The 26,995-nt window shown below is 50.6% G+C and overlaps 1 protein-coding gene across 2 annotated transcripts in view; it reads right to left on the reverse strand.

The window, feature by feature from the left end:
* STRIP2 (striatin interacting protein 2) overlaps positions 1 to 26,995 on the reverse strand; it is a 189,267-nt gene that overhangs the window by 141,194 nt on the left and 21,078 nt on the right. Inside the window, exon 1 of one of the 2 annotated variants that reach the window (XM_078677638.1) lies at positions 21,233 to 21,432. The exons of the other annotated variant lie outside the window; for it this stretch is intronic. Within the exon in view, the coding sequence (XP_078533764.1) occupies positions 21,233 to 21,316 (84 nt within the window). The 5' untranslated portion in view covers positions 21,317 to 21,432. Of the gene's footprint in view, positions 1 to 21,232; positions 21,433 to 26,995 lie in introns of those variants that run through there. 2 annotated transcript variants of the gene reach the window in all.

The following is a 26,995-nucleotide window of genomic DNA, read 5'->3' on the forward strand; positions in this document are numbered from 1 at the left end:
AACAATGGAAGAGCCAATAGGTCTTGCCTACTGAAAAGCTGAAAAGCTGTTGGCTTTGCCAATGTCTTTTAGCCTTGCTGTACTGCAGCGCACCTTCTGTGCAGCATAGCTGACACAAAAGCATTTTTTTTAAAAAGTGGTACTACACGGCCCGCACTTTTTTATGTCTTGCAGACCTAGCACTGAAATGCACATGCGCTCCTCGCTCTGCGAGGCTCATTGTAATCAATAAGATTTCAGAAGGGCACTTGAAGCCCCACCCATCAATCTTATTGGCTGGCGCCATCCTTTATGTTGAACCTTGGCGTCTGGTTGAAAATGAGGCTTGTTTAATACCGCCCTGTCTCCTTTTGGCCCCGCCCATCCGGACTCGATTGTTTACTTGCGGCATTACACTGGTCTCCTTCATGTCGGTAAGCACGCACCATCTGGGAACTGGACACTAATGGGCACCACAGTGGCTGCAGCGCTATGCGCTGTAAAGTGTATTTTCCTTATTACTTTAATGAGCGTGGGGCCAGCTAGGAACACTGCGCTCACTTTATTTATTTTTACTTTGCATTTACGGCTTCATGCTGCCCAACGAGGTGCAGCCACACGTCTGCAACTGGGTAAACTTTAATGAGTGCTGCGTATGCTAAGGACACCGCGCTCACTTTATTTATTTTTATTTTGCATTTACGGCTTCATGCTAGCCAACGAGCGCAGCCGCACGTTTGCAACTGGGTGTCCTTTAATGAGTGTGGCATCCACTAGGGAAACCGCACTCACTTTATTTATTTTTATTTTGCATTTATGGCTTCATGCTGCCCAACAAGCCGCAGTCGCACGTCTGCAACTGGATATCGGCCAGCGGGCCGTGCAACAAGCGCTTCCCGTCCTCCCAGGAGCTGCTGGCGCACCTGCAGATGCACACGGCCTTCTCAGGCGCAGACAAGCTGCTGGCCTCCTACCCGGGCTCCTCATCGTTGGCGGCGGTCATGGCCTGCTCCAAGAGCCCACCGCCGCTGCCAGTACCCGCCTCGGTGCAGGAACACTACTACGCGCTCTCCACCCCAGTAGAATTGTCAACTGGGCACTTTATTCTCTGGGATGTGTCCGCATGTCTCTGTCCTCCACACTGGCAGGGGAACTACAACAGAAATGGCCGACAGCAGCCCCCTTAGCACCAGTTACATGTAAAGTAGGCGGGGCGTAGGTGTGTAAATGATTTGGTACAAACAAAAAGGCACACTATTCATTTGGGCGGAAGTCCATGTGCAACCCTTCGCCTCGAGAAGCCTTCGCCTTGGACCGGTGTGTGGAGAAATGTACCTCTTTTCTGACTTCGCCTCCGGCGCGTGCCTTGAAGGTTATGTTTTAATGCTATAAACTTGACCTATTGGGCTTTGTATTTCCACAAATGCAGTCAAAGGAAAATGCCTTCATAAATAGGGCCTACTTTTCTGAGTAGGCCTTGACTGAATGGAAGTAGGTTAGCTCTTTGAAGGCTCTGCTGACCGTCTGCCCACCTTGAAAGGGTTGCACCCTGCGGAGCCCTTCGCTGGGCACACCTCGGACCATGTCACACTAGCAGCATGCGCTCCTCGCAACGGGTTCTTATACGTTTTACCAATTTCCTGTTTTATTTAAACCTTATTAAGTTGCTTGCTTGGTTAAATACTGTGCTTTATTTGGTCTCTTGTCAGTTTCCTCAAACAGAAGAGTGAAACACGTTAAAGAGCACCCCCTTCTGCCCTCCTGCACCCCGCAAAAAAAACCTAACTATTCTGGATTGTTGTACTTGAGCCGCTAGCCAGGCAGAACGCATTCGTGGAGTTAGTTCCTCTGCAGCACTTCTGTTCAGCAAACATGTGGATTTTGTTTTATATCTAGTCTTCCACAGATGAAAAGCTCTCCATATTTCTGGGATCTGCTCGTCCACCTCAGAAAACAAGCATTTGCAATGCAATAGGTTGCACAGTTATGCAAGATTAAGCCATTGGCATTATAAATGACAATGACTTTTATTTATGTTTTTAAAACAAAAATAAAGGCATTGTTGTTTGCAATGTCAATAGCTCAAACTCACATAAATGCGAGACCTATTGCATTGCAAATGCTTGTTTGTTCTTGCTGGCAGGACAGGGAGGCAACATGAAGGGAGGGAGGTAGGTATGCGCAGGTGGGGGGTTAACCGAAGTTGTGGGAAATAAGAACTATGATGCTGTCATTTTAATTGCGGGGCAGGAGGCAAAACGGAGGGAGAGCGAGAGGAGGCGTTGGGGAGCAACATAGACACCAGGGGTAGAAGGGAGAGGCTGAGAACAAGCAAGTGGCCTATGGAGGTTTGGCGGTGGACAAGCTGATGGACAACCAAAGGTGGGGGGACTGAGGGCAGTAACATCACAGACAAGAGTAGGGGGAAGGGAAGGTGGTGGCAAGCAACAACACAGACAATGGAAAGAGGGAGGGTGGGTGGGGGCTGCAACTGTTCAGGCAGGCAACAACACAGACAACGGAGCGAGTGAGGGCAAGCAACAAGAACAAACCAGGACATGGGAGAAGCACACAAGGGAGCCAGCTGAAAAACACACACTCTGGTAGAGTGCTTATACCCAAAGAGAAAACTAGCACTTAAACTGAGCAGTGGAAGGAGACAAGTAATGCCTTCATGTTCCTGAGGCGGGACAAACATACAAAGAGGAAGGAAACCTATAGCAGCTGACCAATAGGAAGCAAGCAAATGAGATTGACAATGAAGCCAATCAATGGTAAGCAATGGCAGCCTCCAAGCCTACTGTTATGTCTCAAAGAAACAGCCTATGCACTGTCTAGGCAAGACCTCAATAGTGAGGAGCCTCAAACAGCTGTGAAGTGGCTCGAACAGAGTGGAAATCAGATATGTCAGGACTAGATTAAGGTCCTATTGGCGCATGACAAAAGAGGAAGGGGGAAACGAGGTGCAGAAGTGTGGAGAAGTGTGGCTCAGGGGTTAGAGGCAGCAGACCCGGAAGCTGAGATCGGTCCTGGACCGGGGTTCAATTCCCCGCCTCGGCGGGTTTTGGGCTAAAAATTCCACGGACTCGATAATTCTCGCCCCGGTGCCTCCTCGACTCACGGGTTCACACTCTGTGACTCTGGGCAATAGCTTGCTTAATCTCCACAACGGCCCCTCGCGGCGGGATGCCTGACTTTCACCTTGTGGATACCCTGCTATCTCACAGGGTTCCCTAAGCAAGCGCCGGGAAACCCACTGCGGGTAGCTGTGCGCTATATAAGCTCAACTACATTTACATTTACATTTGCAGCGCTTTCAAAAATTGCATCCCAACTGATGACTTAAATAACAAGGGCTGACATTGGCAACTGTAAGAAGGCCGAAAGGTTCCAAAGTTAACTCTTAACTGTGCCCAAAGCAAAAGCCGTGCTGGGCAACAGAAAAATCAAACAGAACATCAGATAGCTTAACCTGAAGGGGCTTAATATGGCATGTGTTGCAGCAAGCCAAACATTTGTCCCAATGCAGGCATCTCCAGTTTTTGCTGAGGACCACCTTGCTGTCAATATGACATCAACCACCTCCAGGGGAAGTTTGAAAGAGCTGCTTAATCGCCAAACATTAAGGTGAAGAAGGTAAAACCCCAAATGCAGAGGCAATCTTGTTGCTTTGACAAAAGTTCCTCCGGGAGGGGCAGCCTGATCGTAGGACATATGCTTAATCCCAGGATTTCTGGATACCATACACTCTGCGTCCAATCTGGAGTCACTAGGATGACTTAGGCCTGGTCAGTCCTGATCTTCCTAAATATTCAGGGCAGGTGTGATTTTGGTAGATGGGCATACATGAGTCCCAATCAAGCTGGAACACATCTCTGAGCAAGGGACCCCTTGGAAACTCCAACGTGCAGGAGTGCTGACACTCCACTTTCTCAGCTGTGTGGAACAGATGGGGCCATAGTTCTCCCCATTCACAGAAGAGACCTGGTGCCACCGGCCTATGTAGCTGCCATATATGATTCGTTAAGTACTTTTGGCTGAGCTTGTCCACCCTGGCAGTCAATGATCCTGCCCGGCGGTCCACCACCAGGAAAGTTCCTTTGTGGTCTGCCATTTCCAGAGCCGCAGGGCCTTCTGACATAGGATCTGTGACCCCCAAACCCACCTGTTTGTTGCTGTACCACATGGGGTACTGTTGTCTGTGAGAACGTTAACCAGCTTCCCCTTGATGGATGACAGGAGGGCTTTCAACATCAAGCGGATGACCCTCCGCTTCAGACAGTTGATGTGGAGTTGGAACTCTGCCAGAGACCAGAAGCCTCTGATCTCCCCCTCCCCCAGGTTGCTGCCTCAACCCAGAATCAATGCATCGGTCACCACTGGCAGCTCAGGATGGAGAAGGGAGAGGGGTCTCTCACTAACCCATTTGTGGTCCAGTAACCACTTTTGCAGATCGCTCACAGTCTCCTCTGAAATCTGAATGTGGTCGGAGAGGTCCCCTTGAAGTTGGGCACATGGACCTTCAGACCCTAATGCATAGCCCACAAAAGCCACCTGGAGTGCAGGACCAGCAGGATGCAGAAGAACATCAGTCCCAGCAGCCTGAGAGTCAACCTTACTGAAATCCAGGACCAAGGATGACTGATCTTCCCTGGGGAAAGGCACAAAACTGAGCAGTGTCGAGAATGGCTCTGGTGAAGGGGAGGACCTTGAGAGGGAGTTAGGTGAGACTTTGGAACATTTTTAATTTATAGTTAACCCCAAATATGACAGAGGTTCGCTGTAGTCTGAAGGTTGTTGATGGCTGACTAGAGTGAGCCTGCCTCCAGCAGTCAGTGGTTGAGATAGGGGGAGAACGGCACCCCAGACTTCTGAAGGTGTGCTGGCACCACTGCCATTCCTTTCGTGTCCACCTAAAGAGCACTGATGAGACCAAAGGGGAACAGAGCAAACTGAAAATGCTTTTCCTATCAGGGGGAGTGGCGGCAAATGTGTTTTGGATTAGAGCTGCTGGCGGTAGCTTGCACACTAGGCTTTCCTGATAAGGGTGCTGTAAAAGAAAATATGGGTACCCAGAACAAGGCGATGCGCCTGTAAATTTGTCTATTGACTAGGAAGCCAGAGCAAGGTTTGTCCCACACCCTCATGCCTCATTAAAGTGAAGGAGGGGCTCAGAAGATGATTGCCTGAGTTGGAGGATCTCCATTAAGATATTTGTTTTAACCTTTAAGGTAGGGCGCCGGAGGTCAAGTACTTTGCCATTCTCCACATCACTATAGAGCAGGAAGCAGAGTCTTCTGTGGCCGATCCAAGAGGAGAATAAAAGAGGTGTCTTCGGGGAGGTGTTGAGGCCACTAGACTCCTTCAAGCCCTTTTACTAAGTGCCATCTTGGCAGGGTTGAATGAACTCATCACCTGGTTCATAATCATTATCAGAGTCAGTCCCAAAAAGGGAATGGGAAGAATGTTTTCTAGGCTGTTGCAAGCCAGGCAGGGGTAAGTGGTGCCTCAGTGGATTTGAGCTCAATGAGGTCAGACCAGCATAGAGTCAGTGTTGCAGAGGACATGCAGGACAGCTTCTTCAGATGGCGAAGTTGGTATCGGCGTCGACTGGCCTGGACTGCTGAGCTGGCAGCGTAGTCAGTATAAGAGCCGGAGGCAGGGTAAAAGCAGAGGGTCCACTTGGCACGAGGGCGAACCCACCGGTGATAACCCAGGTGTAAGGTCTTTCAGCTCTTTGGAGTCCGAAAGAACGCCAGAGGGAGTCCGCAGGAATTCAAAGAGCCAGGGCATGGCTGCAGAGAACTCTTCAATCCGACAGAGCATGGATGAAGGCCCTGGAAACTTGGCTAGTGCCGGAACAAGCTGCAGAATCAGGTGAATGAGTGTGAAGCGAGGGAGCAGAATCTCACATCAACTTCATGTGTTTTCCACCATTACCTAAAGACTTGGAGGGTGATAAAACAGACTTCTGGAGCAATCACGGAGACTCAGGGAATGGGATCGAAAGTGAACTTGTACAATACAAGCTTGTAAGTAATTGACAATAATGTGCTGCATCTATAACAGCAATAAAGGGCTTGTATAGGTAGTACAAGAGAACTGACTTGCCTCCTGGTTCACTAAAAAGTGTCATCAGGGCAGTAGGGGTAAAAAAATGTGATATGCATCCAGGATCAGCATCTCACATTGTCTATTCAGGAAACCTGGTTTCAATCCTGGCTTCCAAGCTTGACCAAACAGTGTGAACCAAGGCAATTACTTTTCTTCCCTGCCCCTCCGTTTCCATGAACATCACATCTTAGAGCACCTTCAAATAATTCAGTTCAGGGTTCGCACAATACAACAATCTCTCTTTCTTGTGTGTGGTGTAAAAGACCGTAATGCTGCTTCATTTATATATAAAAAAAAAGTAACGGCTTATATAGGAGAAACATAACAAGTGACTTGTCTCTTCAGCCATTAATACAACTGTCACAGTAGTATGGTTAGCTAATTATGTTAAAGGCCACTCAGTGCAGTGATATACTCTAGACTGCTAAAGTGAAAAAATCCAAATACATTTTTATGTAAAAACCAAAATCAGCTATAAAGTGGCAGTCAGTGACACTTGCAGTAGGACAGTAGGTCCAGGATGAGCTAAGAGCTGTTCTCCTCAGCCTCCATGATGCAGCATTTGCAGACAGGATACAACAAAGAACGGGGCTGCTCAGAATTATTGGACCCAGCCATCACCGCCTCAATGCAACTGCCCTGTTGGCGCTGGTGGTGGGGCAAGAGATGCTTTGGTGTTAGGAGCATGATTTGCAGTCTCAAGGCTTATGAACTTCTGCTCCCCACACCCAGGCAGCAGCATGCATGGCTTAGCAGTGTGGGCATGGAATGTTTCATAGTGCAGGTTACGTTTACAGTGACTTTCACTGCAAAACAAAAATGCTGCATGTGCTGACAGCTTTGCCAAAAGCACATGCAAGACCTTTTCAAGGAGTGGGGCCAGAGGTAATTTGCCCAATTTCCCACCCAAGGCTAGTGAACGCACCCTATGAAGCAGAAACTGTTTCACAATATTTGATGTGAGATACCTTTATTCCTAGGGAAGACACCTGTCACCATAGAAGCAATTTTGGAGTACCATAGATGTTGACGTAATTGACATAGCCACGCCTTAACTAGGGAACCCATAACAAGGAGACTTAAAACCAGTGATCAGTAGTACTCTTAAATGCTTCCCAGTGCAAGGTATGGAGTCCACTAATAAAACACACCACACTAGGTAGGTGAGTGTTAATTATCCTATAGGATTACATGAATGTATGTTAATGCCATAACAGATTTCGCTCTTTCTACCAGGAGTTTTGTATCTCTTCTAAGTTTATGGAAATCGTACAACAGTCTTTAACTCCTCTCACTCCCTCTTTAGTGTGCTAGTTATCCGTATTGTACCTGTCTTATATTGGGTGACAGAATCTTGTTCAGACTGCTAATTCCACCTGTTAACTATTTACTTGTGTTATGGAAGGTTGCGCTGCTGCTATACATGTTGTTTCTTTATTGTTCAGTGAAGCTCGTAGAACTTTCTACTAAAAAGATTCACTTTTCCAATGCTTATTTTAATGCATAATATGACTGAGAGAGTAAACCCTCACAAAATATGTGCACAGAGTTTACTTTTGAATTTACGTGTGAAACAAGCTTTTTTTTTTTTATGGAGCCGGCAACTTTGTAAAATTTTAAGACGTAACTGACAAGTGCCCTATTCTGTCATTTTAGTCACCAGCTCATTGTATGCTAGGGTTATAAGTGCATGAAGAAACTTTTAAAGGTAATACTACAAGCCCCATAATGCATAATGCTGCTCATTGAAAGACAGAAAACAGATGATGGTACTATATGCCAAAGTGCATAGTTGTGAAATGCAAAATAACATTTAGTTACGGACTTTCTGCTTGTGTTCAGGTCTTGGCTAGACAGCGTATGCGCTGTCTCTTCGAGACATTTTCTTTACAGTTAGTGAACTTGGAGGCCACACATTACTTACCATTAGTTGGCTTCATTGTCTATTTCAATCGCTTGAATCCTGTTCACCCTGTTGGGCAGCTATGCCATTGGCACTTCCCAAGTAGTAGAGTCCTTACTCTGCTTGCACTTTTGGGAGCTATTTTTTTCCTTTGCTTGACGAACTCTACAGAGTGCATATTTTGTAGTTGGTTCTGCCCTGTTCATCTGCTCCCTTCCTTCCTTCCTCCTATTGTCACAATTACTTCTTCCCTTCCACCTATTTTCAATGTTGCCCCTCACTCTCGTTTTCATGTTGGCTCTCCACTCACCATAATAAAAAACAAGCATTTGCACTGCAATCGGTCTCGCCTTTGGAGCCGTATATGTATTTAGCTATGCAGCACATTAGCCTGGGTGCTGAAACACCTTCTGTTCTTTAACATGGAGGGAAAGTAAGCACCAAACTGCGCAACACGCCAGGTATGGGAACACAGGGAGAGAAATATTGCCTATCAGCGGGAAATGGTACAGTGCATAGCTCTGTTTTTAATATAAAATTGGGGGTTTCGGTGGTCATATCACTGAAAATACAAGATTTGAAAAAAATAGTTTTGTCTATGGGTGCTCGTGGAAGACAAGTTTCTATGGCCTGGAATCTAGGGATTACCAAAGTGATTCTGGTATTTTACTGAACCCAGCTGGTCGTTTTGTATCAAGAAAGTTAGAGGCATTTGCCAGAAAAATAAAACAAGCATTTACAATGCAATGGTCTCGGCATCATTAAAGGTAGAGCTATTGGCATTGCTCATGACATTTCTTTTTTTTTCTTTAAATCATAAATAAATGGCATTGTCATTTACATTGTCAATACACACCACTCTGCACTCAACTGCACTCACCTGCACTGCACTGCACTCACCTGCACTGCACTCACCTGCACTCACCTGCACTGCACTCACCTGCACTCACCTGCACTGCACTCACCTGCACTGCACTCACCTGCACTGCACTGCACTCACCTGCACTGCACTCACCTGCACTCACCTGCACTACACTCACCTGCACTGCACTCACCTGCACTGCACTGCACTCACCTGCACTGCACTGCACTCACCTGCACTGCACTGCACTCACCTGCACTGCACTGCACTCACCTGCACTGCACTCACATGCACTGCACTAACCTGCACTGCACTGCACTCACCTGCACTGCACTCACCTGCACTGCACTGCACTCACCTGAACTGCACTGCACTCACCTGAACTGCACTGCACTCACCTGCACTCACCTGCACTGCACTGCACTCACCTGCACTGCACTGCACTCACCTGCACTGCACTGCACTAACCTGCACTGCACTGCACTGCACTCACCTGCACTGCACTGCACTCACCTGAACTGCACTGCACTCACCTGCACTCACCTGCACTGCACTGCACTCACCTGCACTGCACTGCACTCACCTGCACTGCACTCGCCTGCACTGCACTCACCTGCACTGCACTGCACTCACCTGCACTGCACTCACCTGCACTGCACTCACCTGCACTGCACTCACCTGCACTGCACTCACCTGCACTGCACTGCACTCACCTGCACTGCACTGCACTCACCTGCACTGCACTCACCTGCACTGCACTGCACTCACCTGCACTGCACTGCACTAACCTGCACTGCACTGCACTCACCTGCACTGCACTGCACTCACCTGCACTGCACTGCACTCACCTGAACTGCACTGCACTCACCTGCACTCACCTGCACTGCACTGCACTCACCTGCACTCACTTGCACTGCACTGCACTCACCTGCACTGCACTCACCTGCACTGCACTGCACTCACCTGCACTGCACTCACCTGCACTGCACTGCACTCACCTGCACTGCACTCACCTGCACTGCACTCACCTGCACTGCACTCACCTGCACTGCACTGCACTCCACTCACCTGCACTGCACTCACCTGCACTGCACTCACCTGCACTGCACTCACCTGCACTGCACTCACCTGCACTGCACTGCACTCACCTGCACTGCACTCACCTGCACTGCACTCACCTGCACTCACCTGCACTGCACTCACCTGCACTGCACTCACCTGCACTGCACTCACCTGCACTGCACTGCACTCACCTGCACTGCACTCACCTGCACTGCACTCACCTGCACTGCACTCACCTGCACTGCACTGCACTCACCTGCACTGCACTCACCTGCACTGCACTCACCTGCACTGCACTCACCTGCACTGCACTGCACTGCACTCACCAGCACTGCACTCACCAGCACTGCACTCACCTGCACTGCACTCACCTGCACTGCACTGCACTCACCTGCACTGCACTCACCTGCACCGCACTCACCTGCACTGCACTCACCTGCACTGCACTCACCTGCACCGCACTCACCTGCACTGCACTCACCTGCACTGCACTCACCTGCACTGCACTGCACTCACCTGCACTGCACTCACCTGCACTGCACTGCACTCACCTGCACTGCACTGCACTCACCTGCACTGCACTCACCTGCACTGCACTCACCTGCACTGCACTGCACTGCACTCACCAGCACTGCACTCACCAGCACTGCACTCACCTGCACTGCACTGCACTCACCTGCACTGCACTCACCTGCACCGCACTCACCTGCACCGCACGCACCTGCACCGCACTCACCTGCACCGCACTCACCTGCACCGCACTCACCAGCACCGCACTCACCAGCACTGCACTCACCTGCACTGCACTGCACTCACCTGCACTCCACTCACCTGCACTGCACTCACCTGCACTGCACTGCACTCACCTGCACTGCACTCACCTGCACTGCACTGCACTCACCTACACTGCACTCACCTACACTGCACTGCACTCACCTGCACTGCACTACACTCACCTGCACTGCATTCACCTGCACTGCACTCACCTGCACTGCACTCACCTGCACTGCACTCACCTGCACTGCACTCACCTGCACTGCACTGCACTCACCTGCACTGCACTCACCTGTACTGCACTGCACTCACCTGCACTGCACTGCACTCACCTGCTCTGCACTCACCTGCACTGCACTGCACTCACCTGCACTGCACTGCACTCACCTGCACTGCACTCACCTGCACTGCACTGCACTCCCCTGCACTGCACTGCACTCACCTGCACTGCACTCCACTGCACTCACCTGCACTGCACTGCACTCACCTGCACTGCACTGCACTCACCTGCACTGCACTCACCTGCACTGCACTCACCTGCACTGCACTCACCTGCACTGCACTGCACTCACCTGCACTGCACTCACCTGTACTGCACTGCACTGCACTCACCTGCACTGCACTGCACTCACCTGCTCTGCACTCACCTGCACTGCACTCACCTGCACTGCACTCACCTGCACTCACCTGCACTGCACTGCACTCACCTGCACTGCACTGCACTCACCTGCACTGCACTCACCTGCACTGCACTCACCTGCACTGCACTCACCTGCACTGCACTGCACTCACCTGCACTGCACTCACCTGCACTGCACTCACCTGCACTGCACTCACCTGCACTGCACTGCACTCACCTGCACTGCACTCACCTGCACTGCACTCACCTGCACTGCACTCACCTGCACTGCACTGCACTCACCTGCACTGACCTGCACTCCACTGCACTGACCTGCACTCCACTGCACTCCACTGCACTCACCTGCACTCCACTGCACTCACCTGCACTGCACTCACCTGCACTGCACTCACCTGCACTGCACTGCACTGCACTGCACTCACCTGCACTGCACTCACCTGCACTCCACTCCACTGCACTCACCTGCACTCCACTGCACTCACCTGCACTGCACTCACCTGCACTGCACTGCACTCACCTGCACTGCACTGCACTCACCTGCACTACTCTGCACTCTGCACTCACTACTCTGCACTCACTACTCACTACTCTGCACTCACTACTCTGCACTCACTACTCACTACTCTGCACTCACTACTCTGAACTCACTACTCACTACTCTGCACTCACTACTCTGCACTCACTACTCTGCACTCACTACTCACTACTCTGCACTCACTACTCTGCACTCACTACTCTGCACTCACTACTCTGCACTCACTACTCTGCAGAGTAGTGAGTGCAGAGTAGTGAGTGCAGAGTAGTGCATTCACTACTCTGCACTCACTACTCTGCACACTCACTCTGCACTCACTACTCTGCACTCACTACTCTGCACGTAGTGAGTGCAGAGTAGTGAGTGCAGAGTAGTGCACTCACTACTCTGCACTCACTACTCTGCACTCACTACTCTGCACTCACTACTCTGCACTCACTACTCTGCACTCACTACTCAGCACTCATTACTCTGCACACTCACTACTCTGCACACTCACTCCTCTGCACTCACTCCTCTGCACTCACTCCTCTGCACTCACTCCTCTGCACTCACTCCTCTGCACTCACTCCTCTGCACTCACTACTCTGCACTCTGCACACTCACTCTGCACTGTGCACGCCGCTGATATCATTGAATCTTCCACCACACTTTCTAAAACTCTATAGTCAGAAGCATAATAGGCACAGAACCAAAAGAAGGGTAGACATTGCTTAAAATAATCTTATTGTATTTATGAGAAGCAAAAGCGAGACTGTGAAATGTGCTGAGTATCAGTTTGTTAGGAATCAACAGAGTGGAGTTAGAGAACCAAGAAATAGTAGTTTAGAATCCGGGTTAGAAGGAGTAGTAATCACAAGCTGAGGATCAACGGGCGCGAAACAGCGTGGTGGGCGCGCACGACGCAGCGTGGGCGTGCACATCAGCTGAAGATCGCCGGAGAAGACACGAGTCTGCCTTCTGCCGTGACTGACCCGATGCGGAGGGAAAGAGCCCGGTGAGTGGGGGGGGGGGCGGCAGAGAGAGAGAGAGTGTGAGAGTGTGTGTGTGTGTGTGTGTGTGTGCATGCATGCATGCGTGCGTGTGTCTGTCTGTCTGTGTGTGTGTCTGGCGCATGCCTGCCTGCCTGCCTGCCTTTGTGCGCGTCCACAGACCCTGGTCGGCTCGTCCACCTCTCTGTAGTCCCTTGCTAGCTTACTAGGCGACAATAGTTCTCGTTGCCGAGACCTAAAAAAGAAAGTCCTTAAGCAGGAAGCAATTCTAGTATTTTATTGACCTCTACTGGTCGTTTTCTATCAAGACAGTTAAATAGTGGCAGTTGAACAAGCAGAAAGCAATTCTGGTATTTTAATGACCTCTATTGGGCGTTTTCTATTATGACAGTTACAACATGTCTGCAGGAATTGGCGTCCTGGATGGCCAATAACTGCCTCAAATTGAATGGAAATAAAACGGAGGTGATGCTCATAGGGAAGGCTTCATCAGTGTGGACATCGGCTTGGTGGCCACAGATGCTGGGTCCTATACCCATGCCTAGCGAACAAGTTAGGAATCTAGGGATATGGTTTGATACCAAGCTCTCGTTCGAGCACCACACAAGACGAGTTGCAGCTACATGTTTTGGAATCCTGCGGGGACTCAGGAAGACCTTGGACCTACCACAACCAGGAAAACCATGGTCCATGCCTTAGTGACATCGAGGCTGGACTATGGGAATGTCTTTTATCTGGGAGCTAATCCAAGTGCATCGTATTCAGAACGCGGCTGCATGCCTGGTTCTGATGTTGCCTAAGAGAGCCCCTTCTAAGAGGGCCCTGGGCACTCTGCATTGGCTGCCGATTAAGGAACGAATCCTGTTCAATGCCCTCTGTGTCAGCCACCGGATCATACAGGGGAAGGGGCCCATCTATCTCCACAACCTGCTAACCCTGTATAATCCCACCTGGCAACTAAGATCCAGGGGGATGGGGCAGGTTAGTGTTCCTAACATCAGAAGAGCAAGGATGGGAGGCCGTTCCTTTCGCTTTTTGGTGGCACAGCAGTGGAACAGACTTCCGTGGAGGCTCTGGCTGGAGGCTTCAGAGGTGGCGTTCCGCAAGGAGTTGAAAACCCATCTTTTTCCCGTAGTTTAGACCAAGGCTGTGTTATCCGGGAGGGGTGTGTAATGTCGGTAATTTTTGGGGGTGCTGCTAGGTCTGTACCGTAGCGCGGGGACACACTAGTCTAGTATAACCATGCGCTTTATAAACTTACTTAATTATTATTATTAAGTAGAGACAGTTGAACAGAAAAAATAGTCCCTAAGCAAAAGTAGACGCAGATTAGTCCTGGGACTGATCTCCAGTGCCCACAAACTACATACAACAGATCTTCCAGACAGCGCAAACGCTGTCTAGGCTCGACCTTAAAAAAGCTGGTCATAGTGCTTTTTTACCTTTTCTGAATTCTTGCCTTCTAATGACAGGCTGTGGCCGATCCGCAACTCTGTGCACCCGGCCAACAGCTGCCCTCAGCCTTGGCTACGGCTAGTGTTAGAGCTCAAACAGCGAAGGAATGTGGAGCTGTCCCGAAAGCAGTAGGTGCACCAAAGGCCGCTGTCTCCTCGGCCCCTTCCCTTGGCCAGCCTCCGCCTTCCTCCTGGAGCTCCGTCCCCAATCCCAGTTCACTCTCATCCCAGGCCCACGATGGAGAGTAGAAGTCATCGCCACAGAAGACTGGTAGACTTCGCTTCAATTAACACCATTTTCTAATCAAAACTCCAGGTATTTTCTGCACAAGATGTCATTTTTCATCCTTTTCCATGCGTCACGGTGGGCGTGTGCGGAGGACGACCGGGGGCCGTCCGATCTGCTTACACATCAGATTTTTTATGAACTGCCATTTACAAATGTGTCTTTGGCAAGACATTTATTTTATTTCATAACAGCGTGTGATTGCTTATGTACTGTTTACTTCTCGTGCTGATCCATTATTGCGGCACCCATGTTCCAACATCCACATATTAGTTACTTGTTTTAATTCGAAAGCTACCAAGGTCAAGAGAGTTCGCCCCGCCATGGACCTCCAACTGTCTTGTAGATTATAACCTTTAAAACATTTGCTTTTATACAGTTGGAAACATATGTTCTTATATTTAATGCAATGTATCCTTTCAATTTTGTAGAAGTGGTTTCATTTTTCAGGTCTCGACTTTGCCAATGCTTGTACAAAGGATGCAACAAAGCGTTCACAACAACTTGCTTGTTCCAAATCGCATTCCATATTGGAGCAGTGGGTCTGATTCTTAGTGGGATGTTTGTCTCTGTAGGACTTCAGAAAAGCATATTTTGGAAGTGTACTTGTTGCACTTAATTTATAAGTTCGTAGTCTACTTGCTCAAACTTGTGCCCGAAATGCATTTCTTTCATTGCGCATGCATAACGTAAGCATGCACAAAAGGCAACTGAGTCCAAGAATTTGAGTGGCTGGAGGAAGGGGACAGTCAAATCACTTTATATGCATATGTAATATTTGGGAGTCTAAGGAGAGGTCATGGAAAAGCAATGCACTTAGAGCAAAGCAGTCACAATGTCAGTGTTGACTTACAAGGTCTGTGATACATTGTGAAAGGCTTTTGCACAATTGTACATATATTCATTTTGGCAACGAGTTCACTAGTGGCAGCCCATGGCAACTCTTCTACTTTTTCAGCGACAGACAAAGTGATTGTGAGAATACACACCGTCCCTTTAAATTAATCATTAATAAAAATTGTATTCATGACCGCGTGCGTTTACGGATGCTGAGAACCGTCCCAAGTCCCAGCTTATATTCAAGTCTCCCACAGGGCACTGACTCGAGCACCCATCCGTCGCACTGTAAAATAGGGGGAGGTGAGTGCACAGGAGTACTGAGGTTAGGTTTGTATTAGAATATGGGCGAGTGTGAGGGGCAAGGGGTGTGGTACATGGGTTTTGGGGTCTCTGTTTAGCAGAATTTAATGTTAGTGAGGACTTTTTGTTCAGCAGGGGAGTAAATAGTGGCTAGCGGTCTTTTTACTCAGTTTGGGTACACGTGTTTTTGAGGGAGAAGGGTGGGGAGTAGAGGCTAATGGGGGCACATTTGGGTATTATGACACTATTGTAGCATGTAATAAGTCAGTACTGTACAGTCAGTTGAGTTGATCCTTTTATTTGTTGCAGCAACCCCTGACGAAGAGCCTTCTGGCTCGAAATGTATTGGGTGTAACACTAATGAGTCTACTTTGGATGATGTTCGACCTTCACGTGCCGCTGTTGAAGGCCTGGATGGGCACACAAGAGGCATTTGAAAATGAATAATAAGAACTACGGTGTAATTATGCTGTCTCCGTATTGATTGAAATGAAGGAAGAAGAAGGGAATAAGGAACAGTGAACTAATGGAGTATAATGTTGAAAGTTGGATAACTCATGGGGAAGCGGGAGGAATTACCCCCTATTTTGCAGTGCGATGGATGGGCGCACGAGTCAGTGCCCTGTGGGAACCTTTCTACTTTGTCAAGAGGGACTCTAGGTTTAAGGCTTCGCCAGCCATAGCTGGCTACACACGGTTGTTGTGTCACCATGCAGCGCTATGTCGACTCCTTCTGCTTTCAGAGCCAGGACTACAATGGCCAAAGCGCTGAAACCTGTTCCTAGTAACAAAGTCAGTTTTTCCTTGCTCGGCTCAGTTGCTACATGTTAATTACTACCCAACTAAATGGTGGCCACATGATCAAACTTGGATGAACACTAGATCGAATTAAAGTCTGCAAAGACTAACATTTACCTGTAAAGCTTCATACAGATGCTCGCAGTAGGCACAAGGACGACTGAGCTATTTTACCAGGAATTTAATTTGTGAGATTACAAAGGAATCCTGCAACAAGCACCATGACAGAATGGGGGTTGGGAGCACACTGCCTCACAGTCCCAGCACAGTTCGCCCCTTTGCATCCTGGTAAATGCAGTACAAAGTTCAAACTTACTTCAAAAATAGCTGGAGTTTTTCACCAAAGTTGGTGCTGACATTGCTGTATATCTCTAGACACGTGTTTCTGGGTTGAGCCCTTCATCAGTAGAGAGCAGCAGTTTTAGAAAGCAAAGAAAAATCATCTGGGGTTGCTGGAAATGCTGCCAAGTTCCTCTCAGGTCACAGTACCACTCACAGGCACACAGGTGCATCTCCAATGCTCGTCAGCTTGCTGGCTCAAGGGAGCCTTTTAAACAGAATGGGGGTTGGGAGCACACTGCCTCACAGTCCCAGCACAGTTCGCCCATTTGTATCCTGGTAAATGCAGTACACAGTTCAAACTTACTTCAAAGTAGGGTCGAACTGTGCTGGAACTGTGAGGCGGTGTGCTCCCAACCCCCATTCTGAACAAGCACCATGACCCCTGATATATCAAATGCAGCTGTGAACCTTTGAATTGCTGTTTTCAAGCAGTGCTCCGGAGCAGGTGCTTTAATCCCCCGAGCTATTGTCTGACAATTAAAATTTGTGATTAGTGATTGCACAATGATCTCTACGGCACTTCCATTATTCACCATACATATCCGAATAATATTAAAATCTGAAACAGTGCTTAGTTTGTAAAGAACAGTAAAGTGCATGTGATCAGTGTTTTTCTTCGAAGCCCATATTCCGTGTGGTGCCAGTTGACAATGTCACCCATTCAGCGGTGCTCGCAGTTGACAGAGTTGCCCAATACCAGGCTGACTAATGACCAGCACTCGTTTTTGGTAACAGACTTATTTTTCCTCTCCTGAATTTGACACAGTGCAAGAATATCAAAAAAGAATTGTTACTGCTAGCAAAGTAGTTTGGAAAAGTTTCACCCAGGCTTATCCTTGATGTTATTTGAGATCAAACAAGAGTGTTTGGAAAATACGGGCAATAGAAAGAGGGTCCCTTCGAATATCAGAAAATAATCTTACTGGTGTTAAAAACTACTGCACGTCTGGCACTAGGTAAAACATACATGAATTACAGTGTAGTCAGGCGTGTCAGAGGTTTTGTGGGGCCCAGGTCAAAAAGACTATACAGGGCCCCACACTAATGTCTATACAAAGAGTACCTCATATCTATATAGAGAAAATGTTTTCTGCTGTAAAGGTTTAACTTCACTAGGCAAAGGCAGCATATCCTGACATCTCCCAGAGTACAGTGTAGTTTAGGTAGTGCTAGCTGGATACCAGGGATTCCCCACCCTTTCCCAGACTGCGCTGGCCTGTGGGCTTCATTCCCAGGGAAGCAAAGGACTTGCCTATGCTAGGACAATTAACATACTATTCGAAGTGCAATCCTACAATATCTGGCGAAAGACCACCTTTCCAAAAGAAAAAGCCTAAAATTAGTATACACTTTTTCAACTCTAATCCTGGATACATTTAGGGAAAGTAAAAAGTTCTCCAAATATTGTAAAACAGTGTTGAACTGTTGTACTTTAAAATTTCGGCACAACCCCAGCAAGGGCTTCCTTCAGGATGCATATGAAGGCAAATATTAGTAATACTGACCAGTGGCTATTCATTAGTGATCCAAGATTAGATCGACTGAGGGAGTAAACTTCTCATAGAGTTGTGCAGCAGTGTCTTAGGAGAAAAACGGTACCTACTGTGGCAGGTAGAGTAGAACTCTTTCTACAGAGCGCAAGGGCAGACGTGTTGTAGAAGAAGCAGCGCCGATTTGTAAATGTCTTGTCATTCCAAATAATCACACAATCGGACTAGATTATAGGACAATTCGGCAGTATCAGAAGGGCTGGTCTGAGAGGTCAAGGTGTGGGACAGATTTGTGGCTGTTTGTGGGCCTGCTTTATGGTCTGCTGGGCCAGTTGTTAGGCCTCACCTACACAGCGCATGCCCTGTGCTGTGAGACATACTGTTTACAACTCAAAGGTCTTACAACTCACACTCTGCATCCCATTAGTTATTTTCGTTGGCACCCTCATTTGCAATCTTTCAGTTGCTTTGCTTCCTTAGGTTTCCCATCCTTTCTTGAATTAGCTCCTCCTTGGAGCATGGACCAATCGTGTATTCTTAGTCATCTTTGCTCTCCATCGTCTTTTTGCAACTCACTATTTTTATTTTATTTTAGAAGCGTTTCGGTATTTTATAGAGTAGAGGGGAGTAGAATAGAGTGGAGGGATATAGAGTTGCATCAAGTGGAGTGATGTAAAGTGGAGTAGCGTAGAGTAGTACAGTTGTGGGTGTAAGTAACTGAAGTGTCAATAGAGACGGTAGCAACTTCAATAAGAAGCTATATGCATTCCTACTTTTAACAGAGACATATAGCTTCTTATTTAAGTTGCTACCGTCTCTATTGACACTTCAGTTACTAACACCCACAACTGTACTACTCTACGCTACTCCACTTTACATCACTCCACTTGATGCAACTCTACATCCCTCCACTCTATTCCACTCCCCTCTACTCTATATCACTCCACTCTATGCCACTCCACTGTATGCCACTCTTACTCTATGCCACTGCACTTAGCATCACCCTACTATACGCTACTTCTATGCCATTCTTTGAGACCTCACTCTATACCACACTACCCTATGTTCCTCTACCCTATGACACTCAACTCTACGCCACTCTGCTTCACCCTACTCTACCACATGCCACTAACTTTGAGCTATGCTATACAACATGCCGAAAAGACAGCGTCAAAGTCCATAGCTCCCACACAGGAGAGACCTATTGGCATTGCCAATGCTTGTTCTTCCAGGCAATCACAGGTTAAACAGCCCAGTGGGTGACAGGGCAGATAGCCTACTCTTCTTGGAAAACCTGCAAACGGCGTCCTTTACCAAATGAATATGAGAAGCAGCAGTTAAACTTGTCTAATGACTCATTGAAAGGAAAAACAATGTGTGAGCAGCACTATTCCCAAACACTTCCCCGGCCTCGAACCTCGTGCGATTTTGATGATGATTATACAACACTCCGGTGAAGTGCAGCACGTGCTGCCCGCGAGGGCCGCCAGTGAGTGAGTGAGCACGCACCTCTTCCAGTGGTAGAACTAGAAGGGGGCGGGGGAGTAGGACCCGTCCATGCAGGGCCGTGTCCTCTGACCTACAAACACGAGTGGCACGTGGGCACGAGTTTCCAGAGCGGCCCGCCCGCGTGAGCAGCCATTGGGGCCTAATTCTGTCAGTGGCATTCCCGGAAGGAGCGAAACATCAGCATGCGGTGCCGAGAGGCTAAAAATAGACACTACAAACTAAAGCGAGCCGACTGCTTTACCCAAAGCATCAGCTCGCCGGCCCCTTTGGGTATTTATGGCGCAACTGTGTCACCACCACAGAAGAGCACATGGCAGGCCGCAAAGACAGCTCAGGAGATTCATGGCCGGCTGCAGAGAAGTGAGCGAAACTCGCATGTCGAGAGGTTTGAACTGCAGCAACAGACCCTCAGTCGGCCACCCCTGAAGTGAATCCGTGAAATATGCGGTTTTATTTTAAGAGGCCATCATTGATACACCATGACTAGTTATAGAAGGTGGACTGCACTCAATCAAGCACGTTACGAGTAATGTGACGTGGTCTAACGAAAGGGGGAACTTTATTTTCATTTACATTGCAAATCGCCAAGTCTTCTACACTTTCTGAAATGTCCCCGACTTCCTTTGTTTCATTTGTGAACACCAAGCCTCAGGACAGGCTATTCGGGTCCTCCCTGTGACACGGGCGGTGGTAGGTTTTTGATACATCGATCCTCCAGCGAGACGTGTTCGCTTCAAGTGGCTGAACCCCGAATAAAAGGCGCACATCTATAAAACTAAGCAAGGGGCTCCATAAATCCCCCAGAACCCAACAGCACGACATGAGATAGCCCAGCCTGGCATTAAAAAAGCACAGTATGTCAGAGCATGACCTAACACTGCAACATGAAACATAGAGCACGGTATTATAGCACAGCATAGTGTAAATGTACAGGAATGTATTAGCATAGCAGAGTTTAATAACATATCATAAAAGGATAACTGGACACAGTATAACACAATAGATAGATCCCAAACACACATGGAAGGAGTACATTACAGGAAAACAGCAGAGTATGACGGAAGCCGTCTCACCGCCACATCAATCCAAGGGCACCCTCCATAGCAGTGCAGTTATTATCCCTGCCCCACACATCTTTCAAAAGGCCCTCTTTTCCGTGGGTCATTGTGCCAGCTTCCCTATCTCTACTCTGAGCCTTGCCACGGGGAGCCCTCGGGTGCCTCCTGCCTGGCCTGCCCTCTGCATGAGGCCTGTGTGTGGCGTCATCACGGGGGCGCCTAGTCCAGCGCCACCTGTAGCCTGCCTGCTCCCGGACCCCCTGGGGACGCCCCCCGTGCAGGCTCTCGGCTCACCTCAGACTCCTTCCTCTGAGTCCTGAAGAGCTCTCGGCTCCTGAACTGACCCTTCTGTTTGCTGCCATTGCCCGGCTCGTCCATGCCTGCTCCAAAGAGTCAGTGTCTGTCAGTCTGAGCTCCAGACACCTGCTGCAGGGCCGTTGCCAGCGCAGGCCCGGCCCACCCAGTCTGCGGGGGTGGGTCAGTGACCGGAACTCTGCCCCGCAACACTTGCAGCAGCAGACAGGACCTGCCCAGGGGGTGCCCTGCGGGTGGGGTCACCGCCCAGACGACTGCCCCTCCCCCTCAGCAGCACAGGTCCTGCTGCGGCCTGTCCTATGTATGGCGGTCACTGTCCCCGGAGCAGGGCTGACAGCAGTACAAACCCTGCCCCAGGCGTGCCATAGAGGGCAGCGTCACTCATACTTCCGCTCCCCCTCCAAGCTGCACAGGCCTCACTGATGGAAAACTCATGGTATGGGGTCACCGTCAGATCACAGACTCTCGGGTCCAGCATCGCATCAGAGAACTACAAATCAAGAAGCAGCTGAGTTTAGAAACACCAGAGAGGACAGGTTACAGCTGACCCTAGCGCCCTGAAGCGGAACGCCAGAGGAGTGACGGGAGAGAGGCACCGAAACTGTACAACGAGCAGGGGTGGCACGAGTGCTTTAAATGGGCAGGTACCCTCCGGTACTGAGTACCTGCACTTCTCAGCACTACTGCAATACATTCAGTGGGAGAGTATCAGCACTTCTCAGAAACAAACGTACTCAAACTAGTGAGTAGCTGCACTTCTACATTTCAATTCAAATAACTGGGTGACACTCAGGGCAATTTCATATGCTCATCCATTACCTCTACGTCCCTCGTCCTCGACCCAGTCATCACTCATGAGGTATTCCACACGACAGGAAACAAAACAGGAAACGCTTTCTGACTCCACCCACCCTCCTGTCAGGTGCTATAATACACCTCACCACCAGAAGCAAATCCTGTTTTGTTTCCTGTCGGTTGGATTCTGATGGGAGACGCTTGGGTGAGTGCCGGGCTCTTACCTGCTACGCCTGTCCTGTGGTTTCCTCCTTTGCTGGGCATTGGGGGTGCTCGTGGACCTCCGTGGGATGTGGAAACCGGGCTGCTGGGCTTCCTGTGCTTTCCTGGATTGCTGGGGACCTGGGTTGCGGGGCCTCTCGGGTCCCCGGGGATTTCTGCCTTTCACTGTGCTGGCTGGTCGCTGGGTGCGTGGCTATGGCTTCTCGCATGCGGCTGTGGTCCTTTGTCCCTGAGTCCGGTGTTCGGACCTTTCACCGGCTTTGCTCGTGTTTCGTCGGATTTGCCTGTTGCAGGAGGGGCTCCGCTGGATGGGTGTGCCTGTGAGGCGCGCCGCGGCTCCTCGCGCCCCGGCCATTTCTATGCCGGTGTTATTTCTGCTGGGTACGATCGCCCCCTGGGACGGGGGGGGGGAGGCGTTCCTGCCTCGGTGCCCTTTCTGGATGTCCGTTACTTGGCGGGCCGTTTCTCCCTCGGAGCTCAGTTTCTGCCTCGGAGCTCGTTTCTGGATGTCCGTTCCTCGGCTGCGGGGGGGCTGGAGGCTCCGGGAAGTGCGGAAGTCGGCTGGGAGGCCGGTCCTGGATTCTGTCCCTCATTTGCCTGTGCTAGCACCCGGGTAGGCTCCGGGTTGCTTGTCTTCCGTCCTGATTGGTGGATGGAGGTGATGTCATCGATTGCTTTGCTGTTTCATTCGTCGGCCGCTGCTCGGCCCCTCCTTCCCCCTCCTTCTTCCTCGACTGTTCCTCTCTGTGGCTCAGCTGATGGGTGTGTGTTTCTTCGTTTTATTTGGCGGGATTCTGCTGTTCTTCGATTCCTTCGGCTGCTTGTGGCTCCGCTGGGTGTCTCACGTCTGCTCTGTCTACTGGGTTGCTGTGACTCGTGTATTGCTGCTTTGCTAGGGGGAAGCATCACGGGATGAGAAAGCATGTCTCTCCTGTTCGATCTTCTTCCTCCTCCTCTGTTGGTGGTGATTCTGCCCCTGCTGCTCGGAGTGGCAGTTTGGGTGACTCTAAGCTTCTGCAGCGCCTAGTTTTGGAGACGCTGTCTGAACTCGTGGCTTCCAGTATGGGTTCTGGGGGTCGCTCTGAGGCTGCTGCTCCCCTGTATTCGGATATTTCGTCCTCTGCATCCTCTGATGAGTCCTCTTTCGGCGCAGCGGAGCTGCGAGGCAAGTGCATTTCCAAGGACCTGATGCCTGTTCTCCTTTGTCGTATTGGGGAGAATATGGGTTTCCAGAGGTCTCTGTGCCCAGCACCTCCCAGGACTCTGTTCTGCCGCTGTTTCGGAAGCCTGTGTCTTCTTCCATGCCTGTCCACCCCTTTGTCATGGATGTCCTCTTTAAGGAGTGGAAGGACCCGGTCCATATTTCTCTGCCCAGGTTCATGTCGGAGCTTTATCCGTTGCAGGTTTCGGAGGTTGCCCTGCCTGATTCGGTACAGGTGGATTCTATTGTTGCTTCTCTGGTGGGTCGCCCTTCCTTGGCTGATGATAATATCCTGAAGGATGGGGTGGATAAGAAGATTGACTCTGCTCTTATGGAGTCCTATGCTGGCTCTCACCTGGCTCTTCGGTGGGGTGTGTATGGTGCTTGTGTTCCGCAGTCTTTGTTGGCTGTCTTCAAGACTTTGTTTTCTACTATGCAGGAGGGGGGCACTTGTCCAGAGTTGCTGGAGTCTATGGCACGCCAGTTGGAGTTCCTTTCGGACGTTGCCTTTGACTCGGTCAGGGCTTCTGCTCTGTCTTGTGGTTCCTCTGTGGCTGCCCATCGGAATTTGCTGCTGCGTGGTTGGGATTCGGTTGCTGCTCAGCGTTCTGTGGCTTTGAGGTTGCCGTTTTCTGGTACTCTTCTTTTTGGGGACGCCCTGGAGGACATGCTCCATAGAGTCTTTATGAAGAGGAAGCATTCGTTGTCCTTCCATCCTGCCCCTTCTCTTAAGGGGTCCTCCTTCTCGAAAGCCGGGTCCTTTCGCCGGCCTTCCAGGTTTTCAGCAGTCTTCGTTTCGGGGCCGGCGTGGTGCTCGTAGGACCTTTCCTAGGCATTTCCAGGAGAAGCCCCATCCGGGTGGTGGGTCTGGCGCTCCTCGTTCCTGACTACGCCGGTCCGGTGCCCGTTCTCGCTGGTGGTCAGCCCGCGGTTGGTGGGAGACTGCGGCTGTTTCCTCCATGCTTGGCTGCTGGCGACCTCCGACCAGTGGGTGCTGGATGTTCCTTCTCGGGGTTACCGGATGGTTTTCCTGTCTCCTCCTCCTCCCTCGGGTGTGGTGGTGACTCCTTTGCCTTCGGACCCGTCTCGCCGTCTGGCGTTGCAGGAGGGTGTTCAGTTGCTGTTCGTCGAGAGGGCGATTGTCCCGGTCCCCCCCCTGGAACGTGGGTTGGGGACTTTTCCATCGTGTTTGTGGTTCCGGAGATCACGGGGGGGCTTCCGTGTTGTCGTCAATCTTCGGGCCCTGTGCTTGTTTGTACGGAAGATCCCATTCATGATGGAAACTTTGCCGATGGTGATTCCCCTGATCCGGGTGGGTTGGGTGTTCACCTCGCTGGATCTCCAGGATGCCTACCTTCATGTTCCGATGGCGTTGGTGGATCGGCAGTTCCTGCGCTTCTGCCTGCAGGGTCGTCTCTGGCAGTTCTGCGTCCTTCCCTTCGGTCTCCGGTCCGCCCCCAGGGTGTTCACCATGGTGGCTGCTCCCTTGGTGGCTCATCTCCATCTCCTGGGGGTGTCCGTGTTTCCATGCCTGGACGATTGGCTGCTGCAGGCTCCGTCTCCGGAGGTCGTGTCTCGCCACCTTTCCTTGACCGTGCGTACGCTCGGGGATCATGGTTTCCTGGTCCATCTACCGAAGAGTCGCCTGGACCCTGCTACTCGGAGAACCTTCATTGGGGCGGTGTTCGGATCTGTGCGGGGCACGGTCTTTCTCCCAGATTCCGGGATTCTGCATCTTCATTTGTTGCTGAGGAGGTTGCTTTCCCGGGATTCTGCTCCTCTCCTGCAATGGCTGGTGGTTCAGGGCCACATGTCTGCCACTGTGTTCACGGTTCCCTGGGCCCGGGTTCATCTTCGGCCTCTGTTGTGGCATATTCGGTGGTGGGTGCCCTTTCCTGTCCGGGACTTCTCGATTCCTGTGCCTGTGTTTCCGGAGTTGGTGTCTGCTCTCCAGTGGTGGCTGGATTCTTCGCATCTGTCGGAGGGCATGTGGTTCCGCCCTCACCCCCTTGGTGTTGACGACAGGATGCCAGCGCTTCCGGTTGGGGTGCGTCTCTGGGCCCTTGGGCGGTGCAGGCCCGCTGGCTTCCTTCGGAGTCCCGCCTTTCTTCGTTTTGGAGGGAGCTGTCTGCGGTGGAGAGGGCTCTCCGCCTTTTCAAGGATCGTCTTCTGGGGTGCAACGTGTTGGTGAGGTCAGGCGACACTGTGACCGTGGCCTACGTCTACCACCAGGGCAGTTCCCGCTGCCTTTCCCTGAGCTTGGTGGCCCGTGCGGTTGCGAGTTGGGCCGGGTGTCATCTGGTGGGCCTCTCTGCTCTGCATTTCGGGATGTGGACACCGTGGTTGCGGTTTCCTTGAGTCGGAGGTTCCCGTCCTCCCTCTCCCTGTGTCTGGCCCCTCGGATTTTCCGCTTGCTCTGTCGGAGGTTCGGGACTCCTGTGCTGGACCTGTTTGCCTCCCGGACCGATGCCCTGCTTCCCCTGTTCTGCTCCTGGTCTCCGGAGTCGGGGGCTTGGGGAGTGGATGCCTTGTCTGTCCTTTGGCCTCCTTGGTTCCTCTATGCCTTTCCCCCCTTTTCCTCTGATCCCTGCTTCTTGCTGTAGGTTCAGCGGGTGGGGGCTCGGGTGGTGGCTGTTCTCCCTTTTTGGCCTCGCCGCTCCTGGTTCCCTCTGCTGTTGCGTCTGGCGGTGGCCCCTCCGTGGATCCTGCCGCGCTTCCCGTCTGTTTGGGAATTTCTCTCTTTCTGCTCCTTCTGTCCGCTCTCCGGTTCCTCCTTGGGTTCTCTCTTTGGTTCTGGGTGCCTTGCAGTCCCCTCCCTTTGAGCCTTTGGAGTCCGTGGAGTTGTAATTCCTGTCTTTCATGGTTGCTTTTTTGGTGGCTGTTACATCTGCTCGGAGGTTGGGTGAGCTTACGGCTTTACGTTGTTCTCCCCCCCTTTTTTTTTTTTTTTTTTTGTGGTTTCTGGATGACGCTGTGGTCCTTTCCTTGGACCCCGGTTTTATGCCTAAGATTCGTTCACGTTTCCATTCCTCCCAGGAGTTGATTCTTCCTTCTCTCTGTCCTTCTCCTTCCTCTCCTTCTGATGTCCTGCTACATTCTTTGGATGTGAGGAGGGCGTTGTCTGTTTATGATTGGTCGTTCTGCTGGGTTTCGGTCTTCTGACTCCCTCTTTATGACCTTTGGTTTGGCTGGTAGGGGTAAGGCTGCCTCTCGTCTTACTTTGGGTCGCTGGATCTGGGCTGTGATCTTGTTGGCTTACCAGGGCTCTAGTTTGCCTTGCCCGTCTGGGGTTCAGGCGAGATCTGCCAGGGGTGTGTCTGCTTCCTGGGCTGCTTTCCGTGGGGTTCCCCTTGAGGTGATCTGTAGGGCGGGTCCCTGGGCGTCCGAGTCCACTTTTGTGCGACATTTTCGCTTGACTTGTGCTCTGTCTGGCCGCCCTAATTTTGGTTCTGGTGTGTTGCAAGCTGTGGGGATCCCCCCATCTGTGTGATTCAGTTTATTTCTGTTTGTTATTACACTGTGTC

Source organism: Lissotriton helveticus, chromosome 1_1, assembly GCF_964261635.1.
Source record: "Lissotriton helveticus chromosome 1_1, aLisHel1.1, whole genome shotgun sequence".
Taxonomy (NCBI): Eukaryota; Metazoa; Chordata; class Amphibia; order Caudata; family Salamandridae; genus Lissotriton; species Lissotriton helveticus.